Source organism: Pteropus alecto, unplaced genomic scaffold, assembly GCF_000325575.1.
Source record: "Pteropus alecto unplaced genomic scaffold, ASM32557v1 scaffold131, whole genome shotgun sequence".
NCBI classification, from domain to species: domain Eukaryota; kingdom Metazoa; phylum Chordata; class Mammalia; order Chiroptera; family Pteropodidae; genus Pteropus; species Pteropus alecto.
In genome coordinates this window covers 2193224-2208331 of record NW_006434709.1, presented here as the reverse complement: position 1 = coordinate 2208331, position 15108 = coordinate 2193224, and the positions used below count along the sequence as shown (strand labels likewise).

Genomic DNA, 15108 nt, shown 5'->3' with positions numbered 1-15108 from the left:
CCAGTCTTATTCCCTGTGTCCCCTTCCCGGGCTGTGGGGCATGACAATACTAATGTGTTACTTTTGCTCCCAATTCTTCCATTCGGTAAATAGCCTGACCTTTTAGGGCCTATCTTATGTCACTGGGCCAAAAGCCAGTATTGCCTATATGGTACTTTCTTTCCCACCTTTTGTACTTGCCTAAAACAATGGACGAGAATCTGTTGGAGTGCCTTGTGCGGGGAGGTGTGGCGTGGCCCCAGGATGTGTAAGAGGAGATGAGGACAGATCCTGTGGGATGGGATGGATGGTAGTCAATCCTGAAGAGAATAGGCACCCACATGTCACTCAGTGGCCTCAACCTAAAGACATAGCAGGACATCACAGGGAGGAGCTGCCTGGTGTCCCTAGGAAGGGAGGACCTGAGATCCTGGCTTCTAATACTCCCTCCACCCGAAGCAGCACAGCCGCATGGCCTCAAGAGATCATGTAGATGGGGACATGGGCCTCTCTGAGGTAACAGCGCCCATGGGCATCCTATAACTTACATTCCCTCTTCCCCCGACACGTGTGCTATATAAGATTCTGGGACCTTTCCCTAATCCAGAACAGGGAGTGCCCCCAAAATATAAGAGTGACCGTCCCAACAGTCTGGATGAATGAGGACTCAGAGTTGGACATAATTAACTTTAATTTCAGAAAAACATTTTTAAATGACATTTCTCACTGTGAACTGTGGCTCAGATGTGTTACAAATGCAGATGTCACCATATCACTTCCCAGGCTATGACCCTTCCACGGCTCCCCATTACTTAAGGATGAAGGCCCTGATTACACAGCAGCGGAAGAAGGCACTCACTCTCCAAGCTGCTCCCAGGGCAGACATCACTAATCTACTCTGGCATCCTTCTGGCTGTGTCTGAACACAGTCCCAGAGTCCTTCACGGAACCACCTGCCAAGCAGCTGCCTGGGTCTGACTTGGTACTTGAGACGAAGGCAAGTATTTTCTCTACTTTAGGACACACACCCATCACTACCCCCTACACATTTTACTGTTTAAGTCAGGATATACCATAGGTACTTACATTTATGTTAGAGGATTTTTTTCTCCAAAAAAATATTTAAATCTATAACGTGCTTTTTAATTGAGTGCACCTTAGAGCTAAAAAAATGCAACATCAGCTCTCCCTAGCTTTCTGGAGTTTCCTCAAAGGTCATACAGGATCCTCCACACCTGGCCCTCTGTCTCCCCACCCTCGCAGTCACCCCACTGTCAACACCAGCCCTGCTGGTCTTTGCTCCCTTTCTTCTCTTTCTCTCCCGCCTCTTCTTTGAAAAAAAAGACCCCTTGTCTTTCAAGGCTCAGCTTAAAGATCTCTTCTGTGGAGCCTGTCCTGACCCCTACCATGTGACACTCCCTGTGCCCCTGCACAGATGGGAGGGGACACAGCCCAGGGCCTGGCTGCCGTCCTCTTCAGACTGTAAATCCCCAGAGGGCTGGGCCCACTTCACACACCTCCCAGGCAGGAAGCCGCTCTAACAGGGGCTCAGAGAGACAGGGCAGGGCAAGGCTGGCCCTAGGCAAGTCCCATAGGCAACATATGCCTTGGAGAATTCACTCCAGTTCATGCTTGGGGAAGACTGGCCCACAATATCTGAGCAGTCAGAACTTGAGAACCAATTTATGAACCCACAATGAGGGACAGAACAGCTGGGTGGAGTTGATGGTCAGAGTGGCCTGACCAGAATTTGCCCTCCTTGCAGCCCAGCCAGGAGAGCTGTGTTTATTACCAGGGGTTGCTTGGCAACAGGGGACTCGGGATAGGACAGTGACTGATGGGACTGGAATGTGTGGTGGCGTGAGCTCTGACAGCTGCCTCAGTGTGTCCTCAGTAGCTGAAGACCAGGTGGGCAGGCCAGGTCACCTCTCTGGGCCGTGGAGGCTGGCCACTCCCTTGGCTTCACAAGAGGACTTGTAGCCTTTGGTCTCTGACTCCAGCTGCTCTCTTGATGGACACATTGTGTCCTCAAGATAAACCAATACCTTCAGACTAGCACCTAAATCTTTAGGATGACTGCAATCTGATTTCATAATTTATCTTTGTTTGCTGCCAAGGACAACTCACACCTGGCACTGAGTAGGTGATTAATAACTGGTTGCTTCTTGGTTGGTTTTTCATAGGCATATGGGTTGGCAATTCTGAAATTACTTTCTGGGTATTCTAAGATTGAGCAAATAAGTAACCTGGAGCCAGGTTTCTCATTGTTGGAGAAAGAAGTTACAAATATAGAAAGGGGGAGGGTTAGAATAAGCCCCATGGTGCTGGGCTGAAATAGGAGGTATCAGTAGGAACTCAAAATTTTAATATAGAGAGCAATAGATATAGAAACATATACGGATGACACTCTAGCAGCAATGAGCACACCTAACACCCAGATCCCGTTTTCTGCATACCAGACTCCACCAAAAGGAACCAGCGCTCCTAGGAGAAATGACTGATTCTAGGGCTGGCACAGGGAAGATACAAGATGAACCTGGAACATCTTGTGACAAAAAATAAGGGCTCAGGTTATGATCAGGACATGTCCCAAGAGGACAGGAGCGAGTTTGAAGAGGCTCCCGAGGCCAAACCTAAAAAAATTTGAGTATCAAAATAAACAACGATAGTAACAGAGTATAACTGATTGAATAAAGTAAGAGTCTATAAGTCTACAATGATATCAATAAATAAATAGACAGGAAGGGAAAGCCTTCGTTTAGGATCATCAGTGGATCTAGTGGGTGCCAGTCTACTGAGAAACAGGTGATTTATATATCATATGTAATATATACTATATTCCTCATAGAATCAATCCAGAAGACACCCATTAATTACACAGGGAAAAATAGCTTACAGTGGAAAAATCTGGCAGACACCAAGTTGACCAGTTGATTAAGTTAACATCACCAGTAATGGAACATATTGGCCTGATATGATGTACTGAGAACACATCACTTCTGGGTATTCCTGCCAAAAATGCCTAACCTGAATCTGATCATAAGAAAATATCAGTTACCCAAATGTAGATTCACTTTCTACACAATAAGTGACCAGGTCTCTTTTTAAATGTCAAGGTCATGAAAGACAAAGACAGACTGAGGATTTGCTCAGATTAAAGGAGACGAAAGAGACATGACGACTAAATGCAATGTGTTGCTGAATTGAATCCTGGACCAGAAAACAATTGTTTTCTTTGCTACAAAATTCTACAGATTAGATAGTAATAGTGTTACAACAACGTTAATTTTCTGATTTTTATCATTGTATTGTGCTCATATAAGTGAATTTCTTATTTTTTAGTAAATAAACAAGTTAAAAATAAATGTATATTTGCAATTTTCAAACAGTTCATGTGCATATAGATACATATAAAGAGAATGAGAGTGAGATTGAATAATGTTAATTGATAAAATGTTAATATTTGGGGAAACTAGGTAAAACATACGGAAATTCTTTGTATTACTCTTGCAACTTTTCTGTAAGTCCACAGTTATTCAAAACAAAAGATTAAAAATAAATGTTTGCTTGACAAAAGCATGAGGCAGTATCGAGCACTGTCGAGGAAACCAGTAGGCATTGTGTGGTGGTTGTTACTAGAGAAGAGGGGTCTTGTGGGGACCATGAGTTGCCCCTTAACTAGTGGGATCAGAATGTCCTAGGCCAGGGCTTTTCAGACGTTCTTGGGCAGGAGAATCACCTGGAGATCTAGTTCAATGCAGATTCTAGCACAGGTCTGGGAAGAGATGAGATTCTGCATTTCTAACCAGCTCCCAGCTGATACTCATGCTGCCTTTTGGCTGCTCCGAGGATCACCCTTTGGGTCGCAACAGGGTAAATACAGCTGGGATTTAGGCCAGGGGTTCTCGAGCCTGGCTGCTCGTTAGGAACACGGGAAGAACCAGCTTTAATTGATCTTCCCAGGTGATTCTAACATGTAGCCAGGATTAGGTCATTACATCAATGTCTGCCTCTGTCGCCTCCTTTCCACAATCTCAAACTCAGACCCTAAATCTGCCATAGCTTTCAAATTGGATTCTTTGCTGCTGCTGCTGCTGCTGCTGCTGCTGCTCCTGCTGCTTTACTCCATCCTACACCTAGAAGCCAGATATATCTTCCTGGTCCTCCACCATTCAAATACTTGCATGCAAGTCAAGTGCAAGCTCCTTATTCAGGCATCAAGCCCTCTGCAATGTGGCTACAACCCACTCCCTGGCTGCTCTCCAGGAGTCCCCTCGATACTCTGCTCCCACGGAGAACAGCGGCCTCCATCCTGCAGCCCAGGTTCCACCTCCACACATTTGCGCTGGTAACAACCTACACACATGCAACACCTGGCTTAAGTCTCACTTGGGTAAGTGAGACTTAGACTTAAGGTGCTCCAGGTAAGAACCACCATTTAGTTCCTTCCTCCATGGGGGCCTGTGCCGCAGATGTCATAGACTCCTCCTCTCATGGAGCCCACCCTGGGTGCTCACTTTCCTCCGGGAGATCTGGTTGAGAGCCTGCTGGCTCCGAGCAGCTCTCCTCCCTCAGAACATGGGAGGAAAGGTCACCGCAGCTGAGACACAAGTCACCCATTCTTTTTCACCAGCCTGCCATGCATAGAGAAGGGCAGCGAGGGGACAACTTGGGTGGTGTCCTGGAATTCTAGCCTGGCACCCAATTCCCCGTTCCCCTACCCGCCTGCCCACTCACCCGCTCCTCACCCTCCCGCCTTCAGCCCAGTATGTGGCTAGGTGAAGAATCCAGAGGAAATAGACCACGGGGAGGTGCCACCTGTGTTGTCCCCTCAGGAAGGTTTGGCCTAGGAGAGAAGCACCTTTTGTTAGGGGTTGAAAACCACATTTGGAAAGGGGGACGAGAGACTTGGGGGACACAAGGAGACCACCTCTTTCCCCAGTTCTCCCGTCTCCTCCTCTGGTTCTCCTACCTCAACTGCCAGGCCTCTTGCTGGACCCACCTCTTCCCCAGGCCTCACTTTCTCGGGAAAAGACTTCCTCCTGACTTAGCTCCGCCTATTGCCCCAAATTCCCTGGGGCTGATGAGCTCATCCCTGTGAAGATGTTAGGTTGCCCAGGGCTGGGGCTTCAGTAATCAGGAGGCTAAGTGGCGGGCAGCTGCCTCAGTTCCAGGAGAATCAGAACTGGCATTCAAGGAGGGAGCAGCCGCTCTCGGCACAGATCAGCTTAGAGACGTCCAGGGGCAAGTCCCCAGAGGCTTCCGGCAAGCTGTTTGTTTCTTCCTCTGGGATGTACAGGTCAAAACAACCAGAAAAGGCTTTTTCCACCATCATGAAGGGAAGGTGGCCCTTCCCACCTCCTATCAAAAGCTCTTAAAGGTTTGTACCCTCAGTGCCCCTTTTGGTTAGGGGTTTTCAGATTCCTGGCCCTGCTGAGTTTCAGAGAGAGAGGCAGGCATTTGGAAACAAATATGAGGTAGACCCTAAAAGAGCTGGGCACCCCATTCCCAGATCTGAGAATGTCCCCCCACTCCATCCCGCCTCTCTAGTTTCAGGCTCATTTCAAGTCCCTCCAGGAAGAATCCGTCCCTGGCAGAGTCCCCAGCCACTGCCACCTCCTCTGTCCTCCAGAACTCCCTTGGACTGGCCCGTGCAGGTCAACACTTGTCCCCTGGCCTCGCTTTCTGCCTCCAAGCCCTGGCTCCCAGGCAGCTGTAAGAACCTATTTGCCAAGCAGGTACTTTCCCATTTATTTACAATATCCATAATTTTTCAATCTCCAATCAAGACATCTCACAAATAACTTTAGGGTCACTTCGGGGTGAAAGGGGCAATTCGAATGCTAAAATATTGTAATTTGAAATGATTAGAGGAATTATGAGTGAATTAGAAATAATGGCAGGAATTATAGAGGAAATATAGAGTCATAATATTTGAAATCGAGGCTGTTATAAAATCTAAGATATGCAGTCTATACATATATCCTCCTATATCTAGGCTAGTCACTCAGTAAGTATTGGAATCTTCCTTCTCTTTGACATTTACTCCGTCTTCCTCACCCTCTCACATCCATCCTATTCATCTCCAATCAACACATTACATGGTTTTGCTATGAGTCAATTTTTTATTGATTTTAGAAGTAATGAATTATTGGCACAAAGCTCCATGGGTTTCAAAGCAAATGACAGAAGTAAACATACATGGTGCAGGTGGGAAGCCCCAACAAAGAAGAATCCCCAAGTAGCTGTGACCCTCAGCCAAGAGAGCTGGGTCTTGCTCGGGAGGACTCTGCAGCCAGCACTCAACGCTGATTCAGGCTGCACAGACCTGAAGGTGACTGAGTCATGTCTCAGGGGATTAAAGAGGCCCTCCCCCCCACCCCGCCCCAATCGTCTCTCAAAGACAATCATTTCTAGCCTTCTTGCAACCTTCTTCCAGCCTTCAAGTCTTTGCTAGCTTGACAACCATGAGGACCCTCTCTCCCTCTAAGAAAGCCAGCCTGCTCTCCCTCACCTGTGCCTTTTCAAATGGAAGCCTCCCCCACCAGGGGCAGAGTAAGGCCCCTGCAGAGGGAGGAGGAGGAGGGCAAGAGCTAGTTTTAGAGGCTGGGCCAAGCCCGTGACTCCCTCAGGACCTATGCCTTCCCCCTCCATGTGATGGGTCTTCTGCCAATTTTGGCGGGGGGATAAGGAAATGGGGACTTTTCAATAGGAGAGCTGCTGCCCGCCCTCCTCCGGGGTCTCCTCCTCGATGAGCTCCAGGTCGAACTCATCTTCCAGGGACCCTCCAACGGGCAGAAGGCGGAACTTCTTCCCTTTCAGGGTGCAGGTGCGATGCTCGAAGTCCAGGACGGCGTTGTGGTCCTGGAGCACATCGGTACCAATGATGGCTTCTTCAGCGCTGGCATTGGCCACTAGGAACTCTGCCTTGAGCTTCAGTTTGCCCAGTGACACCACTGTATCCCAGACGCCCAGGATCTTCATTTCCGCCCCATTGGCCACTTTTACCACATTCTCAAAGGGCCTCAGGGTATCCAAGTCGCCATCAGTGACCTCCTCCCACAAGCTCGGGTGGACCACAGAGACCTGGGCCCCGGAGTCCACCAGGAACCTCACGGGCACTTTGCCGATTTTCCCCTTGAGATAGTAGCCCTTACCCATGCTGTTGGCAAAGACGATCTCCTTGGGCAGGTGGCTGTGGGCGGCCCCCGCCACCCCAAACGCTTTCAACAGGCTTTCTTTCACAGCCCCATAGTCCTCCTGGTCCTCCGGGCTGAGTCCACCGTAAACCTCCAGGGCATTCCCCCTGAGGGACTCTTTCAGGAACCTTAGCTGGGTGATGCGGTCCCAATGGTTGAGGTCGTTGATGACCTCAAAGCGGTGCAGCCAGAGGTGGGGGGCTACATTGGCTCCATCAAAAGGCTCTGGGATGAAGGCATGCTCTCGGCCGCCTTCCTGGCTCCCAGCTCCGCTCCCGGCCATCCTTCTCTCTGGAACCGCAGCGGCGACCCACGCCAAGTAGAGAAAGCCACAGAGCAGTGCCGGCGCAATCACGCTGGAGAGCAGGGCCTCTCGAAGCAGAGTGTTGCTTATGCACCCGGCCTGGGGCAGGGAGAAGGGACCAGGCGCGGGTTGGTTGTCTGACCAACTGCTGGGCGCAGAGGCGGGCAGCTGCTGTGGCCAGCTCACTCTGCAGAGCCTTTTTGATGCCTATCCTGGGCCCTCAGGCCTCCCCATTCTCCTTTGTTCTGGAAGCTCCACCCCCTGATAGTCCCGCCCTCCTGCCAGCATCCTGCCCAACGAGCAGGATCAGTGCCTCTCCCTTCTGCATCCATCCACGGGACTGCCACAGGCAAGCCCACGTTGCAAGAAAAGCCAGCCTCAGTCACAGGGGACGTACTCAGGTACCCTCCTCAGCTTGTACCCCAGAATAACAGATAAAGACATGGAGGATGTTATGACATCCACGTGTTTGTCACCAGCTAGAGAAGGAAGGGGAAGGTAGGAACCAGAGGCTCATCAACCTCTGGACTGGGGAAGCCCTTTGCCCTCAGCCCCTTTAACCACTTCGAGTGGTTAAAGAAAGGAGCTTATATTTATTGCGCCCCTACTATGCGTGAGGCACAGGGTAGGTGTTTCTCTTACCTTCTGAACCAAGTATAGAATCCCATAAGAGACCCCAGAGAGGGAGATAGAGGAAGGTCCCAGAATCAAGAATGCACAGACAAGGTTTTAAATGACAGACATACACACTCAAGCATTTTCCATGAATTCGACCGCCGCAGTAATTTTCCCTCATCGATCACACCTAATTCAGAGTCAACACTTTTCTGGGCTAGGCCCTTGTGCCCTCATTAAGGCCCTGAAGTGGCCTGGTGCAGATCTCGAACAGGGAGTGGATGCCGGAAGCCAGCTCCAGCTTCACCTCTGGGCACTCTACATGTGTCGTCTCCTCCCCTGATGGCCCCCCTCACCTTCCAGGAACCTTCCGAGAGCACCTTCACCGGGACCGCAGCCCCCTCCCTCCCACACACACATCTGATCATTTAAGAAAAGAGCATCCAGGAAATTTCACTCCCTTTGGTTCTGAAAGGGGGAAATGTCTGCAGTGTTGGTGAAGCCAGCAGTGAGGTTCTGTTAGGCTTTGGCTGGAGGAGGCTGGATGTATGAACTCCTGCTGGGGCATGGGGATGCGGGGCTGCCCTGGCCCACCCCGCGGATGCCCAGAAGGCAGATCTGTGAGCCCTAGGGCCGGAGCCCGACTTGGGCCTGTGCAGGGAAACTGGGGTTGTTGGAAGGGACCCACTTTTATGACTTCATACAAATGTCGCCCCATCCATGGAGCCCTCTACCCTACCCACTCCTAGGCGAGCACATGTTGCGTGTGTTGTGCTGCTTTGTTCATCAGTCTGTCTCCTGCGATGAACCGGGACATGAAGCTCACACATATCAGGCATGCGTGACTGTCTCCAGCCCCTATAGAAACTTACTGAGGGCGGTAGGTGCTCTCTGCTGGGCACCAGGCCTGTTTGAGCACTGTCACCAAACAGGTGAGATTAAGACAGGAGAAGAGCAAGAACCGGTAGCACACCTGTGGCTCTGGGCTGTTTTTCCTGGCCTAAAGCCTGTTCCTCACTCACTCTCTGTACCATTCATCATTCAGTGCCTGGTTGAATCCCAGAAGACCCTGGCCCCAGTCCTCCCTCTGGTCGGTCCAAAGTCCCCAACCATGCCAAAAGGCCCTCATTCCCTGCTGCCGTCTCGGCCCCTTCCACCTGACACAGTGAGCCAGCAGAGAGGCAGCTGGGTCAACACCTCTCATCACAGCTGCCAGGCTAAGGTGGGGCCATCGTACCATTCCAGGAGCCCAGGGGATGGGGAAATGGAGTCACTAGGAAGGTGTTAAGGGCAGATGGGTCTCCAAGAAGATTGCATAATAAGAAAATCTGCACCCAGAGAATTGTCCCTGCCACCCGCAAGACCAGGAAGCCTCTTCTATAAGTGGACTTCTGCGGACAGACTCCCGGCCCTGGGATAGGTTTTGTTCTGTGACCCAGCAACCTGACCTAGTGGCTTCCTGGCTCCCTGGTATTCATCACCCCACACACCTGGTCCCTTGGAAGTGAGAATGCTTGAGGAGGTTGGCATGTGACCGAGGGAGGTGAGAGGCAAAGTGACTCATCAGTTGGCAAACTAGGACTGCTAGATGCCCCAAGCTGTGAACCGCTGTGGTAGACACTGAAGTCAGATCTCACCATTGCTCTGAACTAGAAACAGGTGGTCGCTGGAACTTGGGTGGTGGCACTTCACTTGATTGGGTTTGGTATACACTTGGCAAAGTCATTTCACATCTATCACTTCAGTGATCATCATGACAACCTTCGAGGCAGACCAGTCCATTCTACTCTAGGATTTGAAGCACAAGGAGCTTGAATGGCTGGATGGCTTGCTTCAGGCCCCAAGCTGTCCAATGCATGGAGAAGGGCATTTTGCAAATAAAGTCAGGGAGTGGGCAAACTGGGCTTAGGGAGGTGCACAGATAGGGCCTGGGGGCTTGTGCTATTGGTGGCCTCTAATGGGGACAGCAATCTAGTGGGCAGTGAGCAAGAGCTGATTGTTAAACATTCAAGAATTTTGTGAGCTGGTTGTTCAACTGGTAGCTTGGAATTGGATTTTCTGGACGTATTTACACCACAGAAACTGGAAAATTCTAAATCAGGACTTTTTTTTCCCTCTGGAAACCCAATTATCATCACACCCCTGCATGCGGACCTTGGTCACTCTCTCTGGGGCAAATTAAGCCAATGACCTATGATTAACAAGTTTATAGCAATCTCCACTGCTGCCTGACCACCTGTCCCAAATACCCTCTGTAGCCTGCCGTGCCCCATGCTCCCCCACAACCTTTACACTTCTGGGTCCTTTGGCTTGAAGCGGGCAGCCCTCCTCAGGGAGGCCCTCCAGGCTAGCTGTTCACAGTCCCATCTAGGATCCCCAAGACTGAAGCACACAGAGCTCTGGTGGTTACTAGGAGAGCTGGAAGGGATTGAGTTTCGGGACCAGTCTCTGGCTAGGATCAGGAACATGGTGAGGCAAGTTCTCAAGTTCCCTTAACCTTTGGGAGATGCCCACACACAGAACATCCCAGAACCACTCAGGAACCTCAAAACTGCTATGCTATTGGTACACCAATTGAGCTAAACCAGCTGGGGCAGGTACCTCCTCCCAGAACCTCAGAAATCGTGGCTAATTATTGACAAGTATAGGTATTGGGGTGGGAACACCCTCATTATTACCCATTAGCATCTCCTGAGTGTGTTCTAAAGCAGGCACACGGTACTTAGCCCAAGAGGAGGCAAATCAGGGCAGTAAACAGGAAGGACTGAGGCAGTCCCCACCCGCCACACCTCCTCACTGAGATTTCGGGGCTGTGAACTCTGCCAGCCCGAAGTGGCCCCAGCTCCCCTTTGCCATTTCTTCTCCCCAGGGCAGGGCCCATTAGGACCCCTGAGTACTAAAGCCCTTGGCGAGCAGTGGGTATGCAACCGGAAACCACGTGTCTCCTCCTCTGTACTGTTTCCGGGGCCTGATGACTTCTGGGAGCACATCACACTGGGGAGGAGCCTGAAGCCTTCAAGTCCTAAGGGTGGAGGGCAGAATCCCATGATAAAGGGTGGGCTAAGAGGAGATCTGAAGGTTCTCAGATAGTTTTGAGCAGAGCCGAGAGACACCCTTATAGATCGGGGTGCCCTGGTGAGGCTCAGACTGAAAAGAGTCAGGAAAGCTGCAGACCAGCCCCACAGCACACAGGCCAGCTGCTGCAGCTCCTCTTCAGGCTGCAAGCTCCTGACACTCCCAAGGTCAAGGTCACCCTGGCAGCTGGATGGGGAGGGAGCAAAGGGGGATTCAATGACTTTTCAAGGCAGCAAAAGAAGATTGAGGGGACAGGAGGCACAATTTCTCCAACGAGGGTCGGCTTCATGAGCCTTTGACCTGCGAAGTCACAAGGGGCTCTCACTCAGAAAGGCCCGAGCTTGGTTTGATGCTCTGCTGTTGCCGTCTTGAAATTCCCAATAATTTTGAATGAGGGGCCCCACACTTTCATTTTGCACAAGGCTCTGTAAATTATGTAGCTGTTTTTGTTCTCCAACCAATCTGATGGGGACTTCCCTTCACACACACACACATACACACACACAACACAAACATATACACATAGACACACACTCTCCTTACCACACACAACTCATATATAGGGTCTGCAAAAACACACTGTACATACATCATGCACATGTAAAATACACACTATACACACAGTCACACTACAGTTCTCAGTTCAAAACAGCTAAGAAATTCTGTAAGTGGCATATAGAATTCAGCTCCCACCTTTCGTTTCATGTATTTATGTGCACATACATTTACATTGAGTATTAAAATCATATTTATTGGAGGCACCTGCTGTTTATTAGCCACTAGGCACACTTGCTGGCTCAGAAAACTAGGTAGGTCTCTATCACCGTGGCTTACAAGCTAATGAAAACAGGATACAGCTGTTTAACCACACAGTTTTGAAAGAGTTTAAGACCAACGTGTATGTGCAGGCCCACCACTTGAAGCAGCCCGTCACAGCCACGCTGCTATGAAAGTGGGTCATACTACCTTCTGTCCCCTGTCCACACTGTGGGGCCAAGGACATGATTCTCTTCATTCTTCCCTCCTCTGAGTACTTGCTGCCACGAGCGAGGTCCTGTTTACCTGCTCACCTCCAGCCCCAGTCCACCCTGCGGCCCTGGTCTCAGAGCTGGTGTGAGTGTGTGGCTGCGTGGGGTTGATGGCACAACTCCTAGGAGCAGGCGCCACAGCCGCTTCCAGCATTCTGCTTCAGTGGGATATGGCATCAGGACCTCAAGCTGAAAAAAGGGGCAAAGAGGTGAATTGTGCACAAAAATCTAGTTAGGGAAGAAGATCAGAGTCCTAGGGAGTCTGGGTGGGCTCTGAGCAAAGCGTGTGGGGAACCTAAGGCAGCAGCAGTTTCCTTTTTCCCAAACCACAAGCCCTCAGATGACCAACGGCACAGTTCCCAAACAGAAACAACCCAGCAGTCACGTCAGTCACAGCCAAAGACACTTGGGCAGGACAGCTTTGCTCCTTGACTGTTCCCCCTTCTCGGTCTGTCACAGCCCTCACTGAACAGGTTCGTGTTGCCATTGAGGGACAGGGCACTCCTGCCGGCAGGGCCATTCCTCAGTTCTCCACTGTTCCAGAATCTCTTCCTCCCGTTTGGGTCACCCTTCACCCTTTCTTATCACCCAGTTCAGAACTCTTCCACCTGGAAGCCATCCAGTTCAACCCACCAGCTGGACCCCCTCCGTCAGCAGGCAGCGATGCCTGGTGCCAAATGAGGCCCTAGAGGATCCGGGGGGTGTTTAGGGAACAGTGATCCCGGGCTCCAAAGCCATTACCAGCCGTCCAGGCCCAGGGTCAGGGCCAGGGCCAATAAAGAGTTGGTCAGAGCAAGTTGCTGACTAACTCTCTAGCAGTCCAATATGTCAAGACCAGTTCTTTCTCTGTTTTTATCTTTCAACCAAATCTGAAGGTTACTTAAGGTGTTCTGAAGGCCTCCCTACTCCCCTCCTCACAGCCTGGCCCTGCAAATTGGATTCCTACCTTCTTCCCAATTCCTGATGCCCCCACCCTAGACCAAGTTCTCATCCCTTTCTACTCGGTTTCGGCCACCCTTCCTCCAGGCCACAGAGGCCTAGGTGCTCTGTGTGGCTAGAGGGACTGGCTCTACGGGAAGACCCTATGCAGATCCCCCTCCTCCTCTCCCATCTCACGGTCCCCTCCACTTAACTGAGGTTGAGAGTGCAACTTGTAAGACAATTCAAACAGCTGTGGCACCATTAGCCCACTTCTGACAAACACTTCTGAAATTTATGAAATGTCCAGGCAATCAAAATATACAGACTCCAAATACAAGTGGGCTTCTAATGACACCAGGGAACTTGGCTCAGAGCTAGACACATGGAAGACTTCTGTTCAACTTAAAATTCCTCAAAGGCAGCTTTGAACTGGTCCTGAAATAGTTTTAATTGCTGTTAATGATAACTGGTATTGTGAGCAATGCAAACATATAAACTAGCCTCAGCACAGGGAACTATTTCTTTTGAATCTATTGCCAGCTTAGCTTTATTCCTAACTTATAAAAGATGGGGGACAAAATGGGGGCACCTTCCCTCTGGCATGTCAAAGTGGTCTCTCTCCACATTACCATCCAGAAGGAGGGGGATGCAGGAAGGTGCAGAAGAGAGAACAGCTGAGCCCTACTATGTGTGCACATATCCAAATTATTGGTAGCAGCAGTAACAAACATTTATTGAGCACCCACTGTGTGCCAGAAACCATGCTAGTGACCATAAATTAGTGTAAGTCACTCCGAAAGCCTGCAGCATAGATAGAGATGGGCAATGCCAAATAAGTGGGTTGATTCAATTCCATACATATTTCTTCAGGCCAACTCTGCCTCACATTGAGTGATGAGTCAGCCCTGAGCCCTACCCTCACAGAGCGCTCAGGTGAGTTGGGGAGTCAGACTCAGACGCAGGGAAATGAATGTGAGATTTGAGCAAGACTGTGGCCCCAGGAGCATGGGGCAACTTGTCCCACCGGAAGTCAATCAATATTACCCAAGAGAAACAAAAATGAAAAAAAAAGAAAATGTTAAAGGGGAAACCTGCATTAGCACTGAGACCAAGGAAAGAGGACACCCACAAACCACACACTTGGATCGATTGCTGCTTGCAGAGCAGACTCTCTGTGGAGGGATTTAGGGGTGGAGGTCATGGAACGGCTTGTGTGAACACACCAGACAGGAGGGCTCTGGGGGATGGGGTTAGTCTCTGGATAAAACAGTCCAATTAAAAATATGTATATAAGCATAGAAAAAAAGCTGAAAGGAAATATACCAAAACAATGATGGTACTTATTTTTCGGTGGTGAAAATCATGAATGATCTCAATTTTCTTCTATATACACTCTGAGAATATATTCTCTAATCAGAAAAACATTTAAAAGTAAATTGTTCTTGTAATTTTCTTTAAGCTTAAAGTTATTTCCAAATAAAAAAGTTTTTAACTGGAGGTATACGAGAAATCTCTGTATCTTCAGCTCAATTTTGCCATGAACCTAAAACTGCTCTAAAAAGTGAATTCTATTAAAAAATTTTTAAAGTTTTCAAAAAGATACTTAAAGGGGGATGTCATCAAATAACATCGACGATAGTAATAATTGCCGAAGCTAAATAATAGGTATATGAGGAACATTTATTTGAGTTTCCCACAACTTTTGAGTCTGTAAATTTACCATAGTAGACAGTAAAATAATAAGACCCTCCCCAACCTGGCCTGCCCAGTTCTAGGCCTGCTGCCCAAGCAGTCAGCATATCACCCACTCTTGGGCACCAGAACTGCTGGCCATCTTGAACAGGCAGTCTCAGCCACGTCTCAATGTCCCTGCTCAGTGTCCATTCCCATGCTCCATCACAGAGATTCTCAGCTAAGTGACCTGCAGCACTAGGCTGCACACTGGGTCCAGCTCCAGGTAAGCGCACAAGCCTCCGCCCCCACCCCC

General features: G+C 49.7%; 1 protein-coding gene across 1 annotated transcript; it reads right to left on the bottom strand.

Moving 5' to 3' along the window:
• Positions 1-6684: 6684 nt before the first annotated feature.
• ASPRV1 (aspartic peptidase retroviral like 1) lies at positions 6685-14955 on the bottom strand. Its single transcript, XM_025045208.1, is given in 4 exon segments — positions 6685-7650; positions 7652-7694; positions 12235-12389; positions 14926-14955. Coding segments are annotated over 4 exon segments (1194 nt in total).
• Positions 14956-15108: the final 153 nt, after the last annotated feature.